Source organism: Psammomys obesus, unplaced genomic scaffold, assembly GCF_907164565.1.
Source record: "Psammomys obesus unplaced genomic scaffold, mPsaObe1.curated_primary_1811, whole genome shotgun sequence".
Taxonomy (NCBI): domain Eukaryota; kingdom Metazoa; phylum Chordata; class Mammalia; order Rodentia; family Muridae; genus Psammomys; species Psammomys obesus.
In genome coordinates this window covers 39,657-67,157 of record NW_026593895.1, presented here as the reverse complement: position 1 = coordinate 67,157, position 27,501 = coordinate 39,657, and the positions used below count along the sequence as shown (strand labels likewise).

Sequence of the window (27,501 nt, the reverse complement as noted above, 5' to 3'; positions counted from 1 at the left end):
AGCTGAGAGGGCAGTGAGAGGGACGGAGGGACAGGTGTTTGTCTGAGCCAGTTGGCAGGAGACGGAGGAGTTTGCAGTGTAGCTGTCAAAGCTGAACAATGGGGTATGTCAGTCCCACTGGGGGAGAGACAGATACATAGCTAGGACGGAAAGTGATAGATTGTGTGTAAGGAAGTAGAAATTCTGCTAAGAAAGAAGAGGAGCAGTGGTCAGATATCCTAGCTTACTCAGAATGTTTTCGGTTTATGCATGGCATCCTTAAAAGTTTAAATTATCTGTATTGATTTTAAAAGGTCTCTAGTCTGTTATAAAATACCAATATCTCTATAAACCATATTGCCAAATGCTGATCAAAAAAAATCTATAAAGTGATCATGTTGAAAGACTTTAAAAAAAACACAAAAAACAGGATTTTGTTTTAGCCTTTTACTAAATGAGATAACATCTAGTTAAGGTTTCTCTACAGATTGTTTTCACGGTTTCTCATTGGGTAAATCACATAGTTGAGTGACAGGTCTTATTTTACTGGACAAACTTTATGCTTATTTATAAATCTGACCCACTAGACAAAATTTCATCGCACCTGTGATCTTTTTTTGGTTGTGCCTTTGGTCTTTACCCTCTGGATTAATACTGAACAGTTGCCACTAATGGCATGAGACGCTTTCCAGCTTAAATGGAGAGGCCCAGACTTCTTATTTTTGAATGCTGTTATGTTTACAAGATGTTAAAATTTTACAAGATGTTAAAATTGTTCCTCAACGATAAAGATGCCTGGTCTTGATTTTCCTGAGACTGCAAATAAAGACGATACTGGGTTTTTCCGGTGTAACTGTTCACCCACGCCTCCCCCGTCTTAGTTACACCATTTGCGGGATACCTGATTTACACTCCTCTAATCTAAACCAGCACATCTCTCTCCTTCCTCTGTTGTCTTTGCTTCTTTGAAAGTTCTCTATTACTTCAATATTAAATAGAACGCCTCCCTGCTACATGTATGTTAGAATGCCAACCAGCCGTACCTGTGTTGTGAAAATGTTAAGTGTAAAGAGTTAAACAGTTACAGGTCCAAAGCCAAAATTATCTTGAACTATCTTCATCTTTTTAATAAAAAGTTTATTACCTTCTTGTGTATACACCAACATTTTTTTAAGTCAAACTAAAAAACTACTTAAGGAGATTAACTTTAAGGACATCTATAACAACCCTATTAAAACCTGTCTTTACTCTGATGCTTCTGTCCAACTGACTTTAAAATAATAAATTCAGATCATACAGACACTCATTCTTGGTTTTGTCATTAACCCTCATGCTCCTGTTGATCCTGAAAGACGCTTAGGTGGAGCCCATCTACAGCTGTGTCTCTCCGAATCCTCATCTTCTGTTTTTCCTTACAGCCTTACTCTGTCTGGGTTCTGGTGACTTCAGGTTTTAGTGAATTTAGTCCTACTGTTGGGATTCTGCTGGCCCTTCCTCTTTCCTGAGCTTTTAACCCTGCCCTCAGGGTTCTTACAGCCTCTTCTCTGGGCTCTTGCCCTTACTGGGAATTCTGTCCTTTCCCTACCTGCACTCTGATAAACTTCTGAGTTCTTCCTGATACCTGTTCACTCGCTCGCTGCTCACTATGGTCACTCATTTCTAAAAGGTAAACTAGGCCTCACAAAGACATTTGTCTGACCTCTCTCCCTTGTCTGGACCCTCTTACCTTACCAAATATTCCCTCCTTACTGGGCACCACTTAGGCTGGCCCATCCAAAGACCCTTCTTGGTGGTCTTGCTCCACACTTACTCGAGATTTTCTAAATGTCGCCATTGCCGTGTACCAAGGCCAATACATTTCCTGTATCAGACTAAGGAGACAATCCCAGACCCCGTGATTGATTACCAAACTTCCTTTAGTTTTACATAATGTGTCTACTGACTTCTAAAAGGAGCACAGAGTTCCCCCAGCCGTATGTAGCCTACTCAAATGGGACACTGGCGATCCAGTTCCACCAGGTCAAATGCCTTCTCTCTTTGCCCAGCATTTCCAAGCCTGCCTCTTTCTGGCTAATACTGAATATTCTCTCCCACTACAAGGCTTTTTTGATCCACACTTTTTGTCACTTCTGCTAAATATTCTGTGTCTATCACTGGGCTCAAAATATCTCCTTTCCGGCCTACAAGGCTGAGTTCCTCCTCTTCTCTAATCGTTTTGTAGCCACTTGCTTATCTTCGGATGTTATACACGGAAGTAGATCTTTTACATACACGCTCTACTGGTAAATTACCATGTACCTTTAATGCACAGAGAAGCTGGTTCAGGAGCTAGGATTTGACCCTCCCATGTCAGACCCAAGTATATGTATCTCAAAGTGTTCTGCACACTCCCCTGACTCTGTAATCATGAAGAGAAGAGAATAACAAACTAGCACAAAGTGAAAGCATTGTGCCCTTGAGAGCCACCGAAAGGTAAATTATTTCCCTCAGAGGTTGTTGTTGATTATTCTGTGGTATAAACTGCTGCAATGGCTGATGGGAAGCCTCCACACTGAGGGAACTAACCCTGGCGTCACAGTGGTAAGGGCTTCTTTAGTTGATTGTGTTGGATGTTGTGAACATCGGCTTGATATGTTTTGCTCTTTGTCAGCAGCTATCTGTCTGCTACTTATACTCATCCAAAACTCATTCTGATTTACAGATGTAGTAAATTATTCTGTAGGCTGCACAGAACACAAAGATTTCCTGATGTCTTCTGTTCTCTGTGGGTTTTTTTTTTTTTTTTGTGGGCTACTAAAAACACCACACTTTTTTTTTGTTTTTTTTTTTTTTTGGGTTTTTTTTTTTTTTTTCTGGGAACTTACAAAGACTCATTCCATTTTTTACATTATGCTCTGTTTGGGTTCAGTTCTCTTTTAATGATATGCCAAACTTACTTCTTGCTGTTACTATGTCACATGGTGTCAAGAAAGTAAACAAAGTTAAAGGGAAGCAGGAAGCAGAAGGAAACACTGGGGTGTGTAAGCAGGAAGGTGTTTGTAGGGAAGGACCTCTGTATGGAGTGACTTTGCCCTAGGATGGCTGTGTGTTTTTCCAGGGTGGGAAGGAGAGCTGCAAATCCTAAGCAAGCAATGGAAGCGGAAGCTTCAAGGTCAAAATTCAATGCAGCATCAATTTAAATTAATTGAGTTTTCATAAGTTATTGATCTACTCTTGGCAGTACTTGCAAGGTAAGAATCACGGTTCTCACCAGGATTTATTCAAAAGCGTTTTATTTCTGTCCAAGCTTTATCTAGATATTAGCCAGGACTTCAGACTACCAGGCTGGTGTGACTGATGTCATGGGTATTTAATCACTCTTCTCAGAGGCCTGTACTGATGTGGAGAGAGGGGTTAAATGTTTTGCCCTTTGCCCTCCATGGTTAACTAATTCCCACAGACATGAAGGATATAGCTGTGGTGGATCACTTTTCCTCTGTTCAAAGAAGCCACAAAGACCCCACTGGGTGAACATTAATCACTGTCCTTTCTGCAGACATGAAGGTCGACATAGAGGAGAACATCCTTCCGTTCTTTCAAGGGAAGCCACAGTCAAACAGGCTTTTGGCCTGTCCTTACAGAGGGTCCTTCCCTGAAGACCAGAACTTTACTTGGCTTTAACTGTTTTTTTTTTAAAGTGATTAATTTTGGCCACTTGCATGGCCTTAAATAGGCAGCAAGAATGTATAATCAAAGTTAAAAGAATTTATAATAATATAAAACAAGCAGACAATTGATCAGCCTCTGATATGGCTGCTAACACGCTCAATGGAGTAAACACAGCCATCCCAGCTTTAATCAAATCAAGGGATTTCCATAGCTAGAAACATACTGTTACTTGTATATTTCTAACAATTCTGCTGCTGTCGTTTTGCTTTACAAAGTCTACAAAGTCAGACTAAATGCTTTATCACATTGGTGGACAGCTTTAAACTGGGATCTCTGGACCGTCATAGTGAAATGGGTCAAATCTAGTATAAGCTTAGAAGTGACACTATTTATTCTTGTCCATTCAACCGCTGTCTTAACGTTATCTCCTCCTGCTTACAGCCGATCACATTAGGGTGGTTCTCTAACAATCTAATTCTGTCTATCTGGGTCACTTTAACCGCTCTCTACTGTCACAGGAGTAAATCCCTCTGTGTCCTTGACATCAGCCAGAGACAGTCAGCCAGAAACAGTCAGTGCCCTTCTCGTAAATGATTTTAGGGTCTCAACTCTCGGGTGGACAATGGTAGGTAGACAATAATGTTAGGTAGCTAACTAAGAGCAAGCTCAGGGGCCAAAGAGGAAGGACCCCTCAGAGTATCCCCTCCCCACCTCCAAAATTACAAATCAGAAGCTGTTCCAAGACCCACCCACCCCTCCCCAACAAGGGACAGCACTCCTGTTCAGCAGGAAGGAACAGTTCCAGTTTGCGTCTCTATGCCTGCAACAAACACTACAAACAAATGCAACCTGGGGGAGGAAAGTTTCTTTGATGTACTTTTCCCAGTCAGGATCCACTGCTGAGAAGAGTCGGAGGCCCACATGCCGTGGAGGAGCGCTGCTGGCAGATTTGCTTCCCTGCGTGAAATCAGCAGCCAAGGAAATGCTCACAGACAAATCAAACCTCCACAGACAAACCTAATTTGGGAAATTCTTCAGCTGAGGTCCTCTCTTGCCTATGACTCTGTGTTGTGTTCAGTTGACATTAAGTACTAACGGGCTTAAACGCTGACGGACCTACCGCCCCTTTCCTTGGGTAGAATTCAGGGCTCTTATGTTGAGAAGTGCCATTGTGAAGAGTTCTGGCAGTTTTCCCAACAGCACAGTAATTAGCGTTCTGTGATTACTCCTAGGAATTAGCCTAGATTCCTGCCACATACCTGCTGTAGACCTCGGGTAATGGCTGGCCTAGAATCTTCCACACCCATCCCCTGCAGCTTCCTGGGAACAGCTGGCCCTAAGAGGTGTTTTTGGATCACTTGACATTCTTCTACTCACTGCTCACCGTTCTCTGTTCGCACTGAACAAAGAGCAATCTCTGGCCAAAAAGTGAAACCTTGCGACTTCTTCCCCATCCCACCACTTCTGTCCCGTACCTGCCTTTCTCGGTGTGTAAGCAGATGGCAGGCTCTGATTTTTTTTTAATATTTTTATTATTATCATCTATTACAGCTTATTCAATTTGTATCCAGGCTGTGTCCCCCTCCCAACCCCACCTTTTCTTCTCCTTCTTCCCCTATGCCCCTACCCTAGTCTACTGATGGGGGGGGGGTCCTCCTCTCCTTCTATTTGACTCTAGTCTATCAGGTCTCATCAGGACTGGCTGCATTGTCTTCCTCTGTGGCCTGGCAAGGCTGTATCCCTCCCCCCCCAGGGGGAGATTATCAGAGAACCAGCCACTGAGTTCATGTCAGAGAATGTCCCTGCTCCCCTTATTAGGGAACCCACTTGGATATGCTGTGGGCTACATCTGAGCAGGGGTTTTAGGTCCTCTCCATGCATTGTCCTTGGCTGGTGTATCCAACTCTGCAGGACCCCCAGGGCTCAGAACTGAACCTGATTCTGTGAAGCTGGAGCATGTCTGCCCTGACTCTCACAGCTGTTTCTCTGCGCCTGCCTGACAGCTGTCTGCTGTGAACCTGTCTTCCTGTCAGCTTGTGTCTGAGGTTCCCCTGAAACCAAGTTCAGATTTCTGTATTACTTGTTAAAAATTGGAGGAAAATAGTATAATTAACACTAAGGAGTGGATGAGAATGGATTAAACCCTAGTTTTTTAAAAAAATATTTTATTTTATCATTTTTATGTGTCTGAGTGTTTTGCTTGCACACGTATCTGTGCATGCCTGGTGCCCCGGAGGCCGGAAGAAGATGCAGGGTCCCTAAAACTGGAGGTACAGGCAGTTGGGAGCCACCATGGAGCTGCTGGGAATTGAATCTGGCTCTTCTGGAAGAGCAGCCAGTGATCTTAACTGCTGAACCATCCCTCCAGCCCTGGATTTGGAAGGAGAAGTAGCCGTTCACAACACTTCTTATTTTCCACCTTTGCCTTTTGCACAGTCTCTGACTTCTGGCCTGACAGTGGTCTCATCTTGGATATTTGTTATATGACAGAGAAGCTGGATCTCAGGAGAGAACATTTCTTTCTCTAGACAGAACCAGTAAGTGGCAAAGTTTGGGCAGTGTCCCGGACCTTCAGCCCCTTGGTCTAGGGCTCTTCTGCTAATACTTGATCTAAAAGGATAGATAACATGCCTGCCGGAGTATTTTCATTCATTAGTATAAACCTTCCTTTCTTCTGCAAGGGTCGGGGAAACGCTTAGTCCTTAGCCTCTGGGAATTTGTCCTTCCAGCTCACCTCTGCTAAGCTGGAGCAGGCGGGCACCTTGCGCTGGTATCTTAAAGAAATGGCACTCTGTTGAAGCTTTATTTACATTTGTTTTTATTTTTATGGGAGGGGGGTTGTGAGAGTTTAAGGGAATCAGATAGGAAATGTTAAGAAGAGAAAAACAGGGTACTACTCAGCAATTAAAAAGAAGGAAATCATGAAATTTGGGGGCAAATGGTAGGATCTAGAAAAGATTATCCTGAGTGAGGTATCCCAGAAGCAGAGAGACACACATAGTATATACTCACTTATAAGTGGATACTAGACCTATAAAATAGGATAAACATACTAAAATCTGTACATCTAAAGAAGATAAGCAAGAAGGAAGACCCTGGGTAAGATGATCAATCCTCACTCAGAAAGGCAAATGGGCTGGACATTGGAAGAGGGAGAAAACAGGGAACAGGACAGGACCCTACTGCAGAGGGCCTCTGAAAGACTTTACTCAAAAGTGTATCAAAGCAGATGCTGAGACTTATAGCCAAACTTTGGGCAGAGTGCATGGATTCTTAGAAAAGAAGAGGGAGATAGAAAGACCTGGAAGGGACAGTAGCTCCACAAGGAGAGCAACAGAACCAAGAAATCTGGGCACAGTGGTCTTTTCTGAGACTGATACTCCAAACAAGGACCATGCATGAAGATAACCTAGAACCCCTGCACAGATGTAGCCCATGGCAGATCAGTATCCAAGTGGGTTCCCTAGTAAGAGGAACAAGAACTGTCTCTGACATGAACTCAGTGGCTTGCTCTTTGATCACCTCCCCCTGATGGGGGAGCAGCCTTACCAGTCCATAGAGGAAGACAATGCAGCTAGTGATGATGAGACCTGATAGGCTAGGGTCAGATGGAAGGAGAGGAAGACCTCCCCTGTCAGTGGACTTGGAGAGGGGCAGGGAAGAGATGAGGGAGGGTGAGTGGGATTAGGAGGGAATAAGGGAGGGGGCTATAGCTGGGATACAAAGTGAATAAACTGTAATTAATATAGAAAAAAATAAAAATTTAGATAAAAAAGACCTTAAAGGTAATAGGAGCAAAGCCCTTGCTTGCTAAGGACCTTTATTTCACTTTCTGAAGGTCACACATGAAAAAAAGAAAAAGAGGGAGAGAGAGAAACAGGTTTTCTAATTCCTTTGAGAACCAAGGACCAGGTCCACCCCCCACCCCCCGTCCTCCCCACATTCTTGACATCCCTCGTAGTCCATGGTTCAGACCCTTTCATCACCAAGGACCAGCAGCTCTGACACTTCCTGGGTTCTGCTTCTCTTTCCAGCTTTTCAGCACCAAATGCTGGACACACATTCCTTAGAGCCTGCAGCAGCTCCCGCTCCTCCAACAAGTGGCTGCTCATCGCAAGCTCACACCAGGCTCCCTCCACAGCAGCTGAGATTCCAGAGGCAAGCCACTTCCTCTGCTTATCACCGGGGCCTTTTCATGAGGGCTGGGATGGAAGCTATGCGGATGCGCACAGCTCCGGACCCGGCACTATCTGGGGTTTCTCCAAAGAGGGAGGCCCTATGAGGGTAGGGCCATTCAGGACCCTCTGGGCTGCCTGCACTTGGTAGATGAGTAACCAGCCTGTGTGTCAGGACTGAATATACTCTAAAGGGACATTTGTTTTCCCTTATCTGGCTGTCAGACTAAAGAGGGGTCCCAGGAAACAGTTTCCTCTAGAAGCCCCTGCTGGGAGAGGAAATGCTAGAGTCCTGAGGTACCCAGACGTGGAACTTGTCTCCTGGGGAAAGATTTATAAAGTCAGGATTGGGGTGGGGTGCCTGATCTTCCCTGTATGGATGCATTAAATTACCCTTTTCCTGATTTTTTGCTAATAATTTGGCTCCTTTAACTGGCTTATTGAGGATGAGTGATGAAATCTGGCTTAATGCACTGCAAGCTATGAACCCCAAACTCCTGCAACAGACCCGTGCAGTGGAAACACAGACCAGGCCAGCCCTTGCCTTCAAGAAGGGTGGGTAGGGAGAACAATTAAAACACACACACACACACACACACACACACACACACACACACACACACACTATAAGCAAAAATTTTGTCTTCAGCTATGAGTTGTGCAGCCAGGATTAGAACTGAGAGCTGATAGGAGTCCCAGTGGCCCCAGGTCCCTCTGTGTGAGCTCAAAGGTAAGGGGACCACAGAGGTTTTCACAGAGCCCAGTCTGGGTCACAGCACTGCAGTTTGCTGAGCTCGTTCTTGTGGGAGGGGGACACACGTTTTGGACTTAGTTTCTTAAACTCCGAGCCAGTTGAAAGAGTCGTCATAGAGAACATTCCCACAGTGCAATGCTGTGCTGGGGGAGTTCACCTCCCGTCTAGGGGCTGGGGGGGGGGTCTGCAAGTCTCCTTCCTGAGAGACATGATAACAATTTCTCTAGACCTATTATATGTGACAGAGTACATTCTTGTGCAGGGTGGGGGCTGGCAGAGTGAGGGTAGCAGCCACGGTGAATCAGAGCAGGGTGTCTGAGGACACGAGAGTGGGGACAGTGATCTGGAATGCAGAAAGAATGGCGGTGGAGTGTCAAATGTTGGTGTGCATTCTCCAGCACCTAGGCTAAGCAACTCACAGTGGACTCCAGGGAATCGAAGGCCCCTCTGTCCTCCACGGGCACATACAGACATACACGCATATATGCAGAGAGAGAGAGAGAGAGAGAGAGAGAGAGAGAATAAATCTCAGTTTTTTTATTGCAAAGATAGTTTGTTCTGGGATGGTGTCAAGTCCCGGGCATGCGTCATAAGGCATAGCCTTGGATGCTCTGTAAGCTGTGTCCGGCACAACTCAGTGGGTACTGTTCCCTGGAGGATGGGCATAAACACCTTCCCAGCCCCCCACCATTATCACCCCATTACAGACAACACACACTCTGTGGCTTAGTTGGCAGTGCTGGGGATTGAACCCAGGGCCTCAAGTATAACAGGTAAGTGTTCTGTGGCTGTGCTACCTCCTGTCCCCTATCCTGTGGTTAGAAGACAAAAAGACAGTGTATGCCCAGTCACTTGTGTGTAAGCTCCTGGTTCGCACATTGACAACCTCTCTCCCCTCTGCAGCCTTCCTACAATGATGCTTCCTCCATTGGCCTTATCGGGCAACACCGAAGCTTCTAATTCCTCTTCTTAAGGATACAGGAAGTCGAAACAGGAGGTTCTGAGAGTCATGCCCAAAAGTTTGATTTCCTCAGTGACTTAGCAAGAGTCATCAAGGCTCATTCTTCAGCAGCCTTCCTGTGACTGGTGATGGAGAGGAAGTGGCTGTCCCGAGCTCCTGCAGTTGCTTGGAGCTTATACCAATACTTGTCTCTAACTGTCCCCCAGCCCCCGGAGTCGACAGATGCTAGTGCTCTGGTCTTTTGAGGCCCTTCAGAGGCTCAAAAGGAACCAACATAAGCACTATGGGCATGTCCTTGATGTCAATCAACAACCCACCTAGCTTTTGATGTCCCGGTTTCTCACTTAGCCCCAGGGACCCCATCTTGAAATCCTAACTTACTTTGCTCTCATCACCCCTGATAGAAACACTTGTGTTGGTTAAGGGATGAGTTGGAAGGGAAGCTGAGGCTCATGGCTAGCCACCAGAGGGCAAATGAGGATGACAGCATGAGGAAGAAAGACACAGGTATGACGTATGCCCTAAAGGACCTGGTGACTCCCACGTGGTGAGCAAAGATGAGAGTGGTGCCAGGAAGGGGACACTAAGATTTTGAGCAGCGATTTTCCCGTTGGCTTTGAATTTTAGTTCCCGTTAGGTTTTCGTTCTTTTCGGATACTAAAGCTGACACAGTCTTCTTCAGATCCTAAGGAAGGGTCTTGCCTGTCTGGACTCTCCTGTTAAGCACCTTCTCCTTCCACCCCAGGAGAGACCTCTGAAGAGTGCAGGCACACTCACCGCCTTCCTTCTTTGCGTCCCTTACTGGGGTTCTCAAATGCCCCTAAGAATCGCCTTGCTCCTCCGCCACCTGGTGGGCACTTGGAGAATGGCACGCTACTGTGAGGATGGTGAGCAGAAAGGAAACATCATCAAATTTGCAAGTAGAAAATGATTTGTTCATTCTCCCCCAAGTTAATTAGTGTATTCAGTGCATTGTCAATCAAAGGTTCTGGATAAGATGATCTAAAATTCATTTGGGAAAATGATCAAGAAAAGATGAGACAAAATTGAAACTAGGAAAGATGAGGAAAAACGGTGTTTGAAAGCTATGGTTACAAATACACTATGTTATGAGAATAGATAAAACATTGAAATAACACAATGTAAAGTGCAATCAATGTATATGTAGGAATTAAGCATGCAACAAAGGTAACATTTAAATGAGCTGGAAAAGAATTATATTAACAAATAGCATTGACATAAGGCTGCCCATTGAAACCTAAGCCACACCTTTACATAAGCAAATCCTAAATAAATTATATTTAAACTCTAAAATATAACTGTGTAGTATTAAAGAAAAGCTTTTAATAAACAGGAAAGGCTTCTAGAATGCTGGAGCGATGGCTCCGTGGTTAAAATAACCTGTTGCTCTTGCATAGGACCTGAGTTCAGTTCCCAGCACCCACGATGAAAAGCTGAAAACTGCCTGTAATTCTAGCTCCAGGTGCTCTCTTCTGCCCTCCATGGGCACCTGTATACACATGTGGTATACACACACACACACACACACACACACACACACACACACACACACAGAGAGAGAGAGAGAGAGAGAGAGAGAGACAGACATACACAGAGAAATAAATAAATCTGTTTTTTTTAATAAGAAAGCTCTTTCAACAAAAATTTTAGTAACTTTTAAATAGATTCATTGATTGCACCGAAATAGTGAAAACTCTGTGTAATAATGGGGTATGAACAAAAAGCCCAGCGATTGGTAAAATTCCAAGAAGAAATTTTACCAACAAAAAAAGAGCACATGAAGAAATTCCGGTAGCCAGGCATGGACAGGCCTGTAATCCCAGCACTCAAGAAGAGAAGCAGAGCAGGGAGATCTCTGTGAGGCTGAGGCCAGTCAGGTCTACACAGTAAGTTCCAGGACGGCCAGGGTTCTATAGAGAGATCCTGTCTCAAGAATCGAGAGAGAGAGAGAGAACTATTGATGAAGTTCAAATTACTGATTTAAGAAGCCACAAAGTATAAACACGAGCTACCCTCTAGCAAAGGGAAAGGACTATATAAATATGAAAAGATGTATATCTTCACTTTTTGGCATTTCAGTAAAATGCAAAGTAATTGTGCCACTTTTATCGGTTTGATTGACAGAAGCAGGGGATGCTTCTTAAAGAACAGTGGGCAAAGGACTCTGGCTTCTTTCGGATGCAGAAGGGAGTTTACAACCCATTCTGGAACTTTACGAGCAGAGACGTAGGAGGATGACATGGGTCTCAAGAATAACATCACTCTCTGAACATCATGAGCAGGAAGTGTATTGAAGTAAACATGATCCTGTTTACATGAGACATAGAAGCACTATGGCTACACAGACACATATGAGAACGTGTGTGCCTATGAGCATATGTATGTCCAACGTTCTGTTAGATAAATGTCAGCCCACCATGGTGGTGGCCTTTGAGAGGGGGTCACAACTACGGTGCTAGTGAAAAGGGAATTTCTTTGTCACTAATGCTTTAATAGGGGGCATTCTCTGTGCAACTAAAAATTTGTCTAAAGACAGAAAACAATTGCTGTCCTGGGTGGTATTTTTCAGAGAGAGACATAACAGCTCTAACATCATCTGAGATTATGATGATACGACCCCACCCACCTCCTATTGCCTTTCAAATGCCAGAGCCAACCTCCAAAGCCAATATGATGGTGCCCAAGGCAGCCTGTCACCGTGAACCCACACTGCTCTTTTGAATCAATTCTTTTTATTTTAAATTTATTTGTTTACATAAGAAGTGGGAAATAGTAAGATCTGGAGAGGACAGGAGAGCAACAGAACCAGAAATTTGAACACAGGGGTCTTCCCAGAGACTCATACTCCAACCAAGTACCAGGTATGGAGATAACCTAGAACCCCTGCACAGATGTAGCCCATGGCAGTTCAGTGTCCAAGTGGGTTCCATAGTAATCGGAAGAGGAACTGCCTCTGACATAATCTGATTGGCCTGCTCTTTGATCACCTCCTCCTGAGGGGGGAGCAGCTAACTTACCAGGCTACCGAAGATGACAATGCAGCCACTCCTGATGTGATCTGATAGACTAAGATCAGAAGGAAGGAGAGAAGGACCTCCCCTATCAGTGGACTTGGGGAGGGGCATGCATGAAGAAGGGAGTAGGAGGGTGGGATCGGGAAGGGAGGAAGGAGGGGCTTATGGAGGGATACAAAGTGAATAAAGTGCAATTAATAAAAATAAATAATAAATAATAAAAAATTCGTTTGTTTATTCACTTCACATCCTGGTTGTAGGCCCCCTCATTTCCTACCAGTCTCCCCTCAACACATCCCTACCCCCTATTCTCCACTCTCCTTCTCAGAGGAGGAGGTTCTGAATGGGTACCAACCAACTCTGGCACATTAAGTCGATGCAGAATTACCTAATCAATTCTTAAACCGTCCCAACTGGGTAGTACTGCAGAATCCCTCTGTACAGAGGGCTCAACCAGGAGTTGCAAATTGTACATGATAAGTACAAAGAGAGAAAGGAATGGCAAGAGGGTTGAAGGAAGGATGAAAAAGAAGGAGGAAAAGAGAGGGAGGAAAAGAAGAATGTTCTATAGGAAATATTTGATCTCATTAGTAATTTCATTAGTCTCTCTGAAGACCGAGATGTGAGGAGAAACAGTGTGAGCTGAGTTCACTCCCACATACCTGTTCAACTCGCTCAGTTACTTCTGGGCCTTGGTGGGAGAAAATATGGCTTCAAAAGAGGGGGTTGACTTCACATTTCCTGGGAGCTGATAAAGAAAGAGAGTAGTGGAGGGGAAGAAGAGGGAAAAGGAGAGGGAGGAAGAGGATAAGGAGGGGGGGAGGAAGAAAGAGGAAAAGGAATGGAAGAGAGAAGATAGAGAAGGGGAAGAGGAGGGAAGCGAGAGTGAGAAGGAATCTGGCAAGGGATAGAACACAGCTCCAAAGGAATGACAGGCTCCCCAGGGGCACACTTCCTCCAGTTGGGTCTGCACCTCCTAAGTCTTCCAGAAGCTTCCAACAGCTACAGAAAAAGCCTCCAACTCCTGAGCCTTTTGAGAAGACATTTTATATGAAAATCATAACTATACTAACAGAAATAAAACTGATAGAAAGATATGATGTTCTATCTTCTAAATAAAAATTAATATAAAATGGTTTTTAGAGAAAGTTTTTATATTAATATTCCGTGATTGAAAGCAAAGACCCATACTTTACAAACCAGTTGTCAGTGTATGGTACATAAATGTCACTCTATATCTGTTTTGACTTGTATCTACTTCTGGAAATCCATCTCAGCAAGGACCATGGCCCATAGTTTCATTTTCACACAAAGATGTTCATTGTGATGTCACACTCATAACTATACTGATGGAGTAAGTCACTTAGGAAATACAAAGGAAGATTATGTAAGAATAGCCACAGCATTATGGTGGCCTCAAGATACTTAGTAATGTCATCATTTTGTTTAAAAAAATTTTTAAATTTATTTCTGTGTGTGTGTGTGTGTGTGTGTCCACATTTTGCAAGTATGCACACGGCACTCGTGGAGATTAGGAGACAACTGGTGGGAGTCAGTTCTCTCTCTCCACCATCTGGGTCTGGGTCTTGAACTCAGATCTACAGGGTTGGCAGCAAACTCCAGCCCCAAGCTTTTATTTTATTTATTTTTAACTTCTAAGACAAGGTCTTTCTATGCAGCTCTAGCTGTTCTGAAACTCTCTGTGCAGACCAGGCTGGACTTGAACTCATGGAGTTTTTATTTTTAAAAGGGAAAAAAAATGCACTGATGATGCTTATCTAAAGCTCTTCTCTTTCCTTCGATCACAGGATTGCTTTGTTTGCTTGTTTGTCTGATTCTGCCTTCAACAGTCAGAGTGAGGAAACCCCACCCTGTGATCGGGAACAAGGACGATTTCTTGCTACTGTCTTGGGATGTGAAGGCAGCAGGGATGGGGAGATAAAATACTCAGAGCCCTCATGGTCCCTTCTACACCATTGGTGGGGAGGAGCCAGTGCTGGGCTGTCTGGTCCCTCCTGCATGATTCTGACATTTCCTGAGCAGCAAGGCCTGCCTGATGGTGGTTTGACTGCCTCAGAGTTCAGTGCCAGGGTCTGTTATCGAGGTAGAGGATTAACACCTCTATTGGTTTGATGGGGAAAATAGCTCAGAGATCCCCTCTGGCAAGCTCTTGCTTTATCAAAACCCACTTCAGGCTCAGCTGCTTGGCCATCCAGAGCATTGCTTGTATCCACAGAATAAAGCCTCTGTCTAGTTCCAAGGCCAGGCAGCACCAACTTAACCTCCATACCCATTTCCAAGCCTCAGCCTGGATGGTCACAAAACCCAGACTGGGATCATGACACGCATCCCCTGGAGACAGCGGGCTTCACTTTCACACCGGAGCAGCCACTTTTCTCACTGTGGTGAACAGCTCGAGAAGCAACAACGGTGCAGTTCTTTTGGGCACAGGGTTTGGGGATATCCTATCCATCACAGCAGGAAAGACAGGAGTGGAGGCTGCTCAGTGGCATGGGCGGCACTGTGGCTCACATGGTCTGTGGTGGTAGGAGCATAAGGCTGCTTGCTCAGGTGTCTTGAAACAGAAAGAGAGCCATGCCAGCTACGGCCGATCACTTTCCCTCTCTTTCTCCTTCGTTCAGTCCAGGACTCCAGCTCATAGGCCAAGATGGTGTCATCACACTCAACTTAGGGTTTTCCTCATTAGTTAATACTCTCTGGAAAAGCCCCCAGACACACCCGGAAGTGTGTTTTCCGTAAAGTCTTAGGCATTCCTTAAAGCAACAGAATTGACAATGGAAAATGATCATCACCAAACCACCTCCAACAAATTGTCCTTACATGAAAGTAGAAAAATAGATTTGCAAGGGCTCTCCCAACTCCCACTCCCAGCTCTAACTCCATACTATCACCTCTTCACCCCAACTCTCTACCTCTCACCCTCTAACACTCCCACCCACAGGACCCAAACCATTGCCTGAGTGAATGGAAGATAGTTCATCTGCTTGGAGACAAAAAGACTGAAGGCAGCAGGTTGGTGTGTGTGCATGTGCGTGCATGCGTGCATGTGTGTCTGTGTCTGTTTGTCTGTCTGTGTGTGTGTGCATGTGTGTGTGTGTGTTTGTGTGGGTATATGTGTCTGTGTCTGTCTGTATGTCTGTCTCTCTCTTTGTGTGCATGTGTGTGTGTGTCAGTGTCTCTGTGTATTTCCATGTTCCTTATCCCTCTGCAGAACAGGAACGATAGAACAGATCACAAATTCATACTGAGTGAAGCACCTCATTGCTTCAAGCTGGCAGAAAGCTTTCAGTGAATGGCTTCTTCTTACATCCTTTGTGGTACCCAGGGCCCATGATGGGGAAGATGCTCAGAGAATGTTTGTTCAATGAATGAGCAAATCCCTGACTGTGCACACCAGTGTTTCAGTGCTCGCACAGAACAACAATGTTTTAAATATATTCTATCATTGCAAAAATGGAAACCAAAGCTGTCATCTGGTCACAGGTATTAGAAAGGCTATACCCTAAACCAAACAAGTGTTGGAGAGGATATGGAGAAACAGAAGCCCTGATCTGTTACTGATGGTAACACAAAGGTGTTCAGCAGCATGGAAACAGTTTGGTCCTCTCTCGGGCGGTCAAATACAAAATTACTATATGACCCAACAAAACCAATCCTGAGTACAAACCCAAACTAATTACAAGCAAATGCCCTAAGAAGCATGTGTCCACACTTCATAGCAGCACCATTCACAAAGGCAAAGGCAGAAGTAATCCAATACCTATCACCAGAGGAGTACACTGTGATCTGTGGATGCAGACGAATATTAACTGCAGAATGAAATGAGGGACTGGTGGATGTTAGCATGGATGGACTGAAAATGCACTAAGCAGGAAAGACTCTAGACACAGAAGTCCCAGATCCCAGGGTCCCAGTTTTGTTGGATATCCTGAACAAGTCAAGCCCTTTTGGTGAAAACACTTGCAGTTACCAGAGGCTTCCGGACAAGAGGGAGGAGGAGCGACTGCTTAATGGAAACTGGAATAGAAAGCAAGTGGCGAATGTATGAAGGCCAGATACACTGTGCATCCCACTGTGTGTGGGAAAGAGCAGGTTCATACGGAACACAGGCCCTCTGGGGATTGGTGGCCATGTGACAGGGCAGGGTTAAAGATTGGCATTCTGCCCTTGATAGGAACTGGGGAGCATGGACAGCACAGGGAAGCCTTCACTGGTGATGAGCACTTGGCTTTGCAGAGGTGAAAAGATCAGAATAGAAGGCCAGCTTCCAGACTGAAGCTGCAGAGTGCAAAGCACACGGGAAAGTTTCTGGTTTACAGCAGGCAGTGTGTGCATTGAGCAGAAAATCGAAGTGCGCTGATCAAACGCCAACAGGACTAGGGATCCGGCAAAAAGAATCTGGCTCCTGCCAAGGCTCCAGGATGCAAGATAAAAGGCAAACAGTGTTGTGGATGCCTGGCCTTCCTGGCCTTCCCCTTCACCACCTACCCACAAGTCCACACACAAAAGTCTTAAGGATGTCTCTCAGATAGCCTAAGCTGACCTGTGGCTGGGGGTTACAAAGAGCGGCTGTTCTATTCACATTTTAATTGCCTTCCTTGTTCACACTGTCATTAAAGAATTGATTTCATTATTTGCCATTGACTTAAACAAATATTTGCTCCATACTGTTTACCAGACATTGCTGAGAACTCCAGGAGACATAACGATGGTGCCTTAGAGCTTCTATTGCTGTAGAAGAGCATTGTGACCAAAAGCAACTTGAGAAAGAAAGGGTTTGTTCCCCTGTTCTTACACATCACTGTCCATCATTGAAGGAAGTCAGGGCAGGAATTCAGATGGGGCAGGAACCCGAAAGCAGGAGCTGATGCAGAGGCCATGGAGGAGTTTGGACCCCTTACTGTCTTGCTGTCCAGGCCTTGCTCAGCCCAGGGTGGCTCTGCCCGCAAGGGGAAGGGCCCTCCCACATCAATCTCTGATTTAAAAAAGCTCCATGGGTTTGCCTCCAGGCCAGTCTACAGGACGATGTGCTCTCCTGGGTTGGTGGTGGGGCTCCTCGTTTGTGAAGAGTAGGGGAGGAGGGAGTAGGAAGAGGGAGTGAAGGTGGCGCTGGGAGGAGAGTATGAGGGGTCTATGATTGTGATGTAAAGTGAATAAATAAATACTGAAATAAATGGAAAAATAACTAACCAGGACAGGTGAATAAAATCTATTTATGCAGCAATTTAGCATATGGATTCCCAAATGCCTTCTCTGGGGTACGTATTGCTCTAAACATTTGATGCTGCAGCTCCAGCAGAAAACAAAATGAAAATTTTAACTTATGGACCTGGCAGTCGAGTGACACAGGTGTACAATTTAATGCTCTGGTCACACAACTCTACAGACAATTAAAACTCAGGGGAAACATACACAGCAAGGGTCACAGGCAGAGAACCATGCTCACAAAGATGTTTGCTGGGAATGAGGGAAGGTGAGAGGAAAGAACAGTATTCAAAGTTGGCATTGAAGAAGGCACTGAAGGGAGAAATCAGGGTCTCCAGTCATGAACAAGGGTGAGTCAGGAAAGCCAGGGCTGCACATGTGGAAGGCAGAGGGCCAGATATGCTTAGTGTGTGCTAAATTCATTTGAAATTCAAATTCCGCAGGGCTAGGGCAAATCTAGAAAGAGGCTGAAGACAGGAGGCAAAGATTAGCAGTAGACAAATCCTTCTGAGGTCCAGAAGAGCTTGAGGCACATCAAGAGATCTTATGTCAGTTTAAAAAGAGGTACTTTCTAAACTTATCTTAGTGGGCATCACAGCTCAGTAAGAGGCTGTGGCTGAATGGATTGGCCGCTCCTCCAGACATGTGGCTCCTGGCCTTTGTAGGACTGAATGTGGGTAGATCCTCATTTAGTCACCAGCTGAAATGCCAGCATTTAACTAGCAGTCAAACACGCTTATATGAACTCCATTTGTGTGAGGTGCTTTATTGTGAAGCTCTCACAACCTTGTTCCTTCAGTCAACAGAGACTCCATTCAGTTAGGGAGCACAAGCCCAGATCGTTCTCACTGAGCATTAGAGGAGAAAGCAAAGTGACTGCTAGATTCGCCCATATCCAGGCCCCTCTCGAGATGGGTGCTGGGGAAGGACAGGGGGTGCCAACTCTGCGTGGTTTTCTGGTTCCCTGAGACCGTTTCTTCACACCTCTTTATAGACAAGCGTCTCCATTCTGTCTGGAGCCCTGTCTAGGTGAATTCTCACAGATCTTTCCAGAATGGACCCTTGGGATCATCTCCTGCTTCTTCCTCTAGTACATAGCTGCCTGGAGTTTGGATTCTTTGCTCCTTAGCATAAGAGGTGGGGTACCTAGCTGTCCATTGAACGGCTCCTGGTACCCATTTTCAGGAAGAGATACACCAATAAAATGAGTTGTTCACATAGTCAACCGAAAAACAGAAGACCTTGGATGGTGACACAGAAGCAGGACCCTATCCTTTTAAAACTGCAGCTGGATTATAAATTAACTCCAAAAGGCAGTTGGAAGGAAACACATATAGCCTGATCCTTAGAAGCCCAAGGATTTGAGCTCAGATCTTAGCTGTGCAGTCACAGACCTGGCTTGTGCAGAGGTGGGAGCTGAACCTGGTTGGCACAGTTAGTCTGTCTTCATTTGCAAAATGGCTGATTGTACTGTTCCTCCTAACCCATACAGCTGTCAATAAGACTCTGAAATCACTGTGATGGTGATTTATGAGTTCTATTTATAAGGTGCTTATAAACACATGTAATTATATGCCCTTTTAACCTTCTTTAACCTATTTTACAGATACAGTGGTGGCTGAGTACTCCGGCTAGGTGTTGTGTTCTGTGGAGATAAGATTATGGTGTTATCTCGGCCCTGGCTGACCTGGCAGTTCCCAACGTCTGTCTATTTGCTGTTCCCACAGCCGAATTGCAGGGATCCCAGTCAGGACTGAGATGCCTGCCTCCCTTCCTCTGGTCATGCTGGTGCCCGGGGTCATCTGTGTAATCCACCTCTCTGACTTGCGCTGGCTCTGTGGAATTTGAATGTCATCCGGACATCTGAGCCACCACCAATCAGAGCCTGAGAGGATGTGGTGTTGACTTGCTATTAACGGTGCGAGGGTTCCTCATATTCCTCATGTCTCAGTAGTTTTGCTTGTTTATTTTGTTTTGTTTTGTAGAAAAGTGCCCTGAAATGAAGAGAAAAGGAAGAAAAGCCACCTAGAGGGACCAAACATCAGAGAGTTCTTTAGGACCTGAGCTCGGCAGGTCCCAGGAGAAGAACGGAGGCTAGCTTGACGGAGGCAGAGGGCAGTGCAGAGCAAAGGGTGTAATCTATGTTTGGATGAAGAAGGGGCCAGACTGCTTGTCAATCAGTTCAATCTTGTAGTTCAGTTTTTCTCTTGGGGTTTGATGAGGTTTCTTCAGTGTTAGGAAAACAAAATACTTTTCAGAAATCAAGAAGTAAAGGCAGCACTCGCTGTGGTTTTGTATCGGGAGCTTCTGTGGAATCTGCTCCTTGCATAGTGGCTGAGGTCATGAGTACACCAGCCACAAAGACCTCTTGTCATCCAGTGTTTGCCTTGGAACCTGGAGCACTCATGGGAGAAAGAAAAACACTCAGATTTACAGAGGGAAATGATAACTGGAATCATATAACTAGCTTTCCCCGTTAATGGTTTCTGGGTCGCAGAGTCCCTTATCAAAGTGAGACCTGAGAGGCTGAGGGCTATATAAACTGAACTTAGGAGTCCGTGGGTCGTAGAAAATCGTATTATGCATGCCGTCGCGTTAGCCTGAGAGACAACATGAAACGCCTTGTGAGTACATTTTTAGCTTTGAATGTGGATGGTTCTATTCGCATAGTCAAAACAGCCCAGGAGGTCTGGTTTCCCCCTCCCCCAGACGATCTTCACATTCAGCCCAAATGAAAATTTCAAACCATGGTTTGGTGTGTAATCAATCTTCTGTTGGCAATGCTCTATTCTGGAGAATCTGAATGATCAGTGTTCTCTATGGAATCAGTAGGTAATTTCTTAACAGTCAAGACTCTTTGGGGGCTAGGTAGATACTCATATTTTTAGAGTCCTGTCGTCAATGGTTCTTCTCACTCACAAATTGCTAGTGGGGATGGGGGGGGGATGATTTAGATATAGGCGCCGCCGCCGACCGGAATGGTGTGTTTTTGTTCCTTTGGGTTTTTTGAGACAAGGCCTCATTCTGTAGTACAGGCTGCCTTGCATCCACCGCGACTAGCCTCAGCCTTTCAAACTCCTCCTCAAACTCCCAGGGCTGGCATCGAAGGCAGTCAGGACCACATGCAGCTTTCGATGGTCTGATAAAGCAGCCTCGCCCTCTGCAGCTCTGTGCTTGTGGCAGACCTCATTGCACTGTGGTGATGGCAACAGTGTAGAATAGCCATTTCCTTTGCCGTTGAGGTGTAGCTCACTTCGAATTCAGACTTTACATAGGTGTGCAGAGACGGAAAGATCCTGTCAGTTTACCTTGACATGATGGGTCACTTGGTAAACTATGAATAGCTTTACTGCAGCCCTTAATGCTTCCATTAATGTCTGACACAGAAAGTTCCCCAATGGACAGGGCATGGCACACTGAGGAAATGGAGCAAATGAAATATTTGAAGGCCTAGGTACATTCTAACATAACTTTTTCCCAAAATAGTGTGGAAAAAAATGGTGAGTATCTTCCCTTCTTAGACAGGGTAAGAGAATAAGGAGAAAAGGAAACCTGGGGGGACCTCTGTTTCCAGAGGGGTGGAGGGTGGGCAGATGGTGGAGCAGAGCCAACTTTGAGATTTCAGGTTTGGATGAGGAGCTAGCTGGAGCAGAGGACGTGCCCAGCCCTAGAAGCAGAGAGAATGGTGCAAAGAGGAAGAGAGGGACCCACGCTGCAGTGGTCCAGGCCCAGCCTCTCCCTGTGGTTGACAAAGGAGGCATCCTTGTGTGATAAAGCTTTGCCTCCTGAGCAGTGGGCACACCCTGTGTGAGCACAGTAAATTATAGCCTCTTTGAGGGGCCCTCAGGGATGGGAGAGGGGGAGAGCTGAGACCCTTGTCAGAAGGACCTACCCCAGCAAGGCAGACCCAGGGGTCCAAACTCATCTGAGGCTAAGGACAAAGCCCATTGATCTTTGTTCCATTTCAGATAACACCTTCCATTCTTGTGACCATCTTTCTAGTTCCATCTCTGGCCCTCATGGTGAGTATGGTGAAGAGTGTCCAGTCTTCCTAACTCTTATAGCAGAAACATTTCAAAGCTAATAAGCAAGAGTGGCATTTCCATAGTTTCTCACGGATTCCCTTTAGCCCCTCAGGAAGTGGAGAAGTAGATGCTGGAGGCCACTGACATTTCTCGGTGTTGATGGATCTTTTCTAGAACACCAGTGACAGCCATTCTTTGGTTGGCTCTGTGGGGACACAGACCATCCGTGTTGATGCCTCTCAACGTATGGTCAGCATCCAAGACAACAACGTTTTGAGTGAATGGAATGGAATCATGGACTACAGGAATGTAAGACGGGAAACTCACTTATTACAAGGCCAAAGGCACTCTTGTCTCATCCGAATGGAAGTAGAGTTCTTTTCCGTCTTCACTGTCCTCTCCCAGGACTGGGGCAGGCTATTTTGTTGTTTTGTCTTGACTCCATATTTTAATGTTGACTTCTAAAGGAATCTGGCGTGAACTGCCACCTCTTTCAATAGCAAGACCCGTTAGGATGACACACAGACAAAGAAACTTTGTGCGTTGGCCAAATTCTTAAAAAAAAAAAAAAAAGTTCTGTGAGCGTAGTGTTTTGGCTGCCTGCCGTGCCTCAGTTACCATATCTGCAAAGCAGCTCCTCCTGCACCTAGTGGGACTTTGAGGGGTGAAATGTAGCCCACACCCACACTCTTCGCTCTGCCCTTTACTGCCAGTCTCTCTCCACCCACCTCCGTCACCTGCTTCCCAGCACTGGATAACTCAGAACAAACATCTCACCAGGTGTCCTCGCCACTTTCCCTGTGCCTGCCATGTTCTCCTCCTGGAACACCTTCTCTCTTTTCACCTTCCTAAGTTTTAATTTTCCAAGGAGATTCCCTGAATTCTCCCAGTCTGTAGGTTGCCTCTGATAGAGACTATTTATAACCCAAGTAAAAATTTCCTCCACGAGACACTCCACAGTCGACCACTAGGTGGCGCAGAGAAAGCAGAATTACTGACAGAGCAGAGGTTCTCAACCTTAATGCTGGGGCTTTATAATACACGTCTTCATATTGGGATGACCTCAATCAGAAATTGTTTATTTTTTTATTTTTTTGCTACTTCATAACTGTAATTTTTCTACCTCTATGAATCATAATATAAATAGGTGCTATGCAGGATAACTGATATACGACCCTATGAAAAGTTGTTTGAACCCCCTCAGGGGTCTCCACCCATACGTTGAGAACTATTGATCTAGAGGCTGAGTGTCTCGCAGCTGGGCCGGGGGCTCGGTCAGCACGGCAGCAGCAAACTGCAACTCTGATCCAAGCCAGGAAAGAACAAACAACAAGCCACAAGGAAGGAACATCCAGGAGAGAGTCAGCTCGGGACTCCAAGTCCTGACACGGGCCTCCTAACTGCTCTGGGGTCCTCAGAGAGCCCTCTGCCGCTCACACAGCATTCTCCCAGGCAGGGAGGGTCTCAGCTCTCCCCATCTTCCTGGCTACGCCATGAAGAAGGAGCATTCCTCCTGCTTTACATTAAAGGAACTGAGGCTCCGTGAGGTCACTGGGGACCCCAGGAGCCGCTGGGTATCAGGCGGGCACTGAGGCCATCCATACTGTCTGAGCTCTCCGGAGCAACGGAGGAGACAGGAGCGCTGGGCTCCTGCCGCTCGGCTCCGCGCTCACCTGTGCCCCGGCCCCCCGCAGCGCAGCCCTGCGGCTGGGCGGTCAGACTCGCCCAGGGTGGACCCCTGGGGGGGGGGGGCAAGCGCCCTCGCACTGAGACAGATTACACGACGCGTTTCCGCTCTGTTACTTTAAGGCCCTCCTGGCGGCTAAGCTGTTTAATAAGATGGCCTGTGTCCTGGCCAAGATGGAGCCCGCGGCCTTCCCAAGTTTGGATGAGATCACCCAGGCCCTGGGCGAACAGGTGAGTGGGTCGGATTTCCAGCTCGCAGCCCGTCTCCCCGACCGTGCTCCACTCACAGGAGGACACCAGTGGCCCACTCAGGGCAAATCACCAGCCAGTCAGTCAGCACCCTATGCCTTTAGAGGCATTCCCAATGGGTTCAGGCTGTGCTAGAGGCCACAAGCAGCTGGATGCAAACACTGCATGTTTCATGTTCCCTGCCTCTCTCCTTCCTGTCTTTCCTGCCCTCCACACACACGCACACACACGCACACGCACACACGCACACACCCACACCCACACACGCACACCGCACACTTACACACGCACACATACCCACGCACACGCACACACGCACACGCACACACACACACATGCACACACACACACACACACGCACACTCAGGCATTCGCCCAAACACGCCGTTACCATTACCATCACCAACCTCTTAACTGCAGTTCAGCCCAAGACTGCTGAAACCCCTGGCCACCCTCTCAACCGAGCCGGGACCTTCAGTAAGTTAAAAGCCAGGAGGAGATCCTTGGCAAGTCATGGCATCTACTCAGACTCTGCTCAGACAGCGACGCCTTCGGACAGCGCTCAGGGCCTGGGCGGTACCAACTCCGGCAAAGAAACGGAAGGAGTTAAAGCGATGATATATTTTTAATTGATTCGCTTTTTTGTTCATTACAGTTTGTTCGCTTCGTAGCCCAGCTGTAGCCCCCTCCCCCCTCCTAACCCCGCCCTTCCTCCCTCTGCTCCTCCCACGCCCCGACCCAAGGCCCCTAATAGGTTGCTCTCGCAGAGGTCCGGGTTTGGTTCCCAGCCCACCACGGGGTGGCCCACGCCAGCCTGTAACTTCAGTTAAACACTCCCACACATCAAATCAAACTGCGTAAGTCTTTCACAGAGAAGTTGAAGGGTCCCGTTCACCTAAACTGACAAAATATAAGCACAGCAAACGTTTTAAAGTGCTCTGTGTCGCGTTCTGGAGGAGAAAGCGCCTAAGGCTCGTGGGAAAAGCCGCTGGGACGCAGTTTTGTCAGAGTCGCTTTCGCCCTCTTGCGGCTTGATCAAATATTGCCGCTAGAGAGAGCCGGAATGCAAGACGCTGGCTGTTAACTGAATCGCCCTTGCACCGTCACGACTTGCCCTTCTTGGATAGGCCCTATCTGAGACACCCTCCTCTCCCAGGCTTCCGGTCACTACCCACCCACCCGCGGACTGACCTACACGGTTTTACCCAGCCGAGTCAAAAATCTGGCCCAATACGGAGTGGCGGTCAAGGACCTGTGCCGAGCGGTGCCCGCCTACTTCGCTCGGCAGCAAAAAGAAGGTGTGTTCACTAGGCGTGAATCAAAAGATGCGCGGGGCGAGTTTCGGGACCTATCGGCAAACTGTAATGGCAGCTGATTCCATTGCTTCTCCGCTGGAAGAAAAGTCACGTGGCCTGGGATGTAGGGGGATTCCCTGCAGGGCTCATAGAGGAGGGAAGCAGCCATAACCTTATCAGAAGGCCAAGGCCAGTCATCTCCTGGCTGGTGGACACCCTGCCCTGACTCAAGCTTTGCCACGCCCACCGTAGTGGAAGAAAGGGGGAGTCCTTGGTCCTAGTCTTTCTCAAGGTGCCTGGAGCCTGGCACTTATGAAGAGCAGCTGGTGGCCGGTAGTCTTGCCCGGGGTGTGAGGGGGATCAGTGACCCGAAGAGCTGGGGTAGCTAGAAGCTAAGATTCCAAGACCTGCCTGTGAGCCCAAAAGCAGTCAACAACATGGCTGTTGCTCCTCTCTTACGCCTTGGTCTAAGTTTCCCCACAAGCCAGAGTTCTTCAAAACACAAAGGTCCAGGAGAGAAACAGCACGCAGGGCTGGGGGTTAAGAGGGATAATGAAGGAACAGTGAAAGAGAACGAGGTGATTACTGCAGGGGCTGGTGAGAGGGGCCGGGCCTGGGCGGACCTGAGCGCTCATCCAACGCAGGGGCCTGAGGTACCTGTTGACTCTGAACTTGTCTCTAAAGTGTGGGTCCTTCCTCTTGAAGGCACAGCCCTGGCGATTGACCCAGACTCCTGTTCTGAGCTCCAGCTTCTGTCCTTCATGGGACTGTCCATCTGTGGTGAGATCCCTGGCCTCTGAACCCCTAAGTCAGCCGTGTGAAGACTGAACGTGCCTGGTCCAGCCTCTGCCTGTGAGATTCCAGTCCTCTGCATTCTGGCTCCCCACGCAGCACCCAGCCCTGTAGTCTGGGGGGTAGGGTGGGGGGAATAAGTACATTTTCTACCTTCTGTGAAAGAATAAAGTTTTCACGTCACTGGTCTAGCAGATGGATTCCCTCACCCTCTCTGGGCTCCCTCATCCTCTGCAGGTCCCCTCATCCTCTGCAGGTCCCCTCATCCTCTCAATGCCCTCATCCTCTCAATGCCCTCATCCTCTGCAGGTTCCCTCATCCTCTCAATCCCCTCATTCTCTGTGCACTCCCAGTCCCGGGCTTCCCAGAACATCCTACAGCGTGGAATTGGCTCCTCCAGAACCTCTCATTTCCGAGTCTCTTCAGGTATCCCCTGAGGATTGTCGGCCACAAACGAGTAAACCAGCAATGGAGCCCAGTCTGGACAGCCAGATCTGAGACTACACTTGCCTCCTGAAAGCTGGGACTGAGGTCCCGGGATGTGGCCCAGCCACACAGTGACAACCCACGGAGAGACCCTGGTGCCTCCCTCTAGAACTCTAAGGCAGGAGCAGTGTCCCTTAGAGAGGTGTCCCATTGCGAGGCAATGAGGATCCAGATATTCAGCCCTCATTCTGAGACCGTCTCCCCGTGGCCCTTGTACCAGTCCGTGTGGTACAAGCCATTTTTCCTATGTCGTTCATGTGCATTTGCTTTCATGGTAGGAAAGCTGGACTTACCTCTCAGTTCTACATTATCAGACACCCAAAAGCTCACCAGTTATCTTAGCTCACCAATGCATTCATTATGTTTGACCAAATAATGCCAAATTCTTTCACTGAGTCCATAACCCTGACAGGTAAATCTGTAATAAAGTACTGGGGCTATAGAACGCCCACCCTCTTCCCAATCAAAGCTGCCAAAGTCCCCACTCAACTCTACTGTCTGAGCTTTGACATCACAGGTGGACAGCTGGTCTGCAGGCAGCTGTGGAGAGAGACAGAGGCCCATGTCCCCATGGTTAGGCTGCACTCGGCTCACCTCCATCACCTGGACATTTTCCTCCATTGTGCATCTTAATTGAAGTCCTTCTATATCCTGAGGTCAACCGTTGAAGGCCATCTCCAACAGTGTGTTCAAGGAGGGGACTCGGGGTGGGTGATGATGTGAGGCAGGCACACACTCACACCACACACACACACACACTCACACCACACACCACACACACACCACACACACACACTCATACACATACACACACACACACCACACACACATACTCACACACACTCACACCACACACACACACACACCACACACACACACACTCACACCACACACACACACTCATACACACACACACACTCACACCACACACACACACACACACCACACACACACACACACACACACACACACACACATTTTTGTGGGTGGAGAAAAGCTCCAACAGGCTCTAACAATGTTGTTTCTTTTTTTCCCAGAAAAACAATTCAAGCAGTACAGAAAAAAATCACAATGTGATTACATTCTATTTTCTTCTGTGAATGATTATTAAAAAAAAAAAAAACACAGTGTGTTCCCCAGTATCTTCACATGGGGCTTCCAGAACCCACATACATTCCTAACTAAGCAAC

At 46.8% G+C, this 27,501-nt stretch overlaps 1 protein-coding gene across 1 annotated transcript in view; it reads left to right on the top strand.

Annotated features, from left to right (window-relative positions):
* The window catches only part of LOC129684310 (gastrokine-3-like), a 35,019-nt gene extending 9,186 nt beyond the window's left edge, over nucleotides 1–25,833 (top strand). Inside the window, exons 4-9 of the mRNA XM_055617428.1 lie at nucleotides 20,331–20,402; nucleotides 21,747–21,800; nucleotides 21,978–22,112; nucleotides 23,613–23,720; nucleotides 24,895–25,036; nucleotides 25,739–25,833. Coding sequence (XP_055473403.1) covers nucleotides 20,331–20,402; nucleotides 21,747–21,800; nucleotides 21,978–22,112; nucleotides 23,613–23,720; nucleotides 24,895–25,036; nucleotides 25,739–25,833 — 606 coding nt within the window. The remainder of the gene's footprint in view (nucleotides 1–20,330; nucleotides 20,403–21,746; nucleotides 21,801–21,977; nucleotides 22,113–23,612; nucleotides 23,721–24,894; nucleotides 25,037–25,738) is intronic.
* The last annotated feature ends 1,668 nt before the right edge of the window (nucleotides 25,834–27,501 follow it).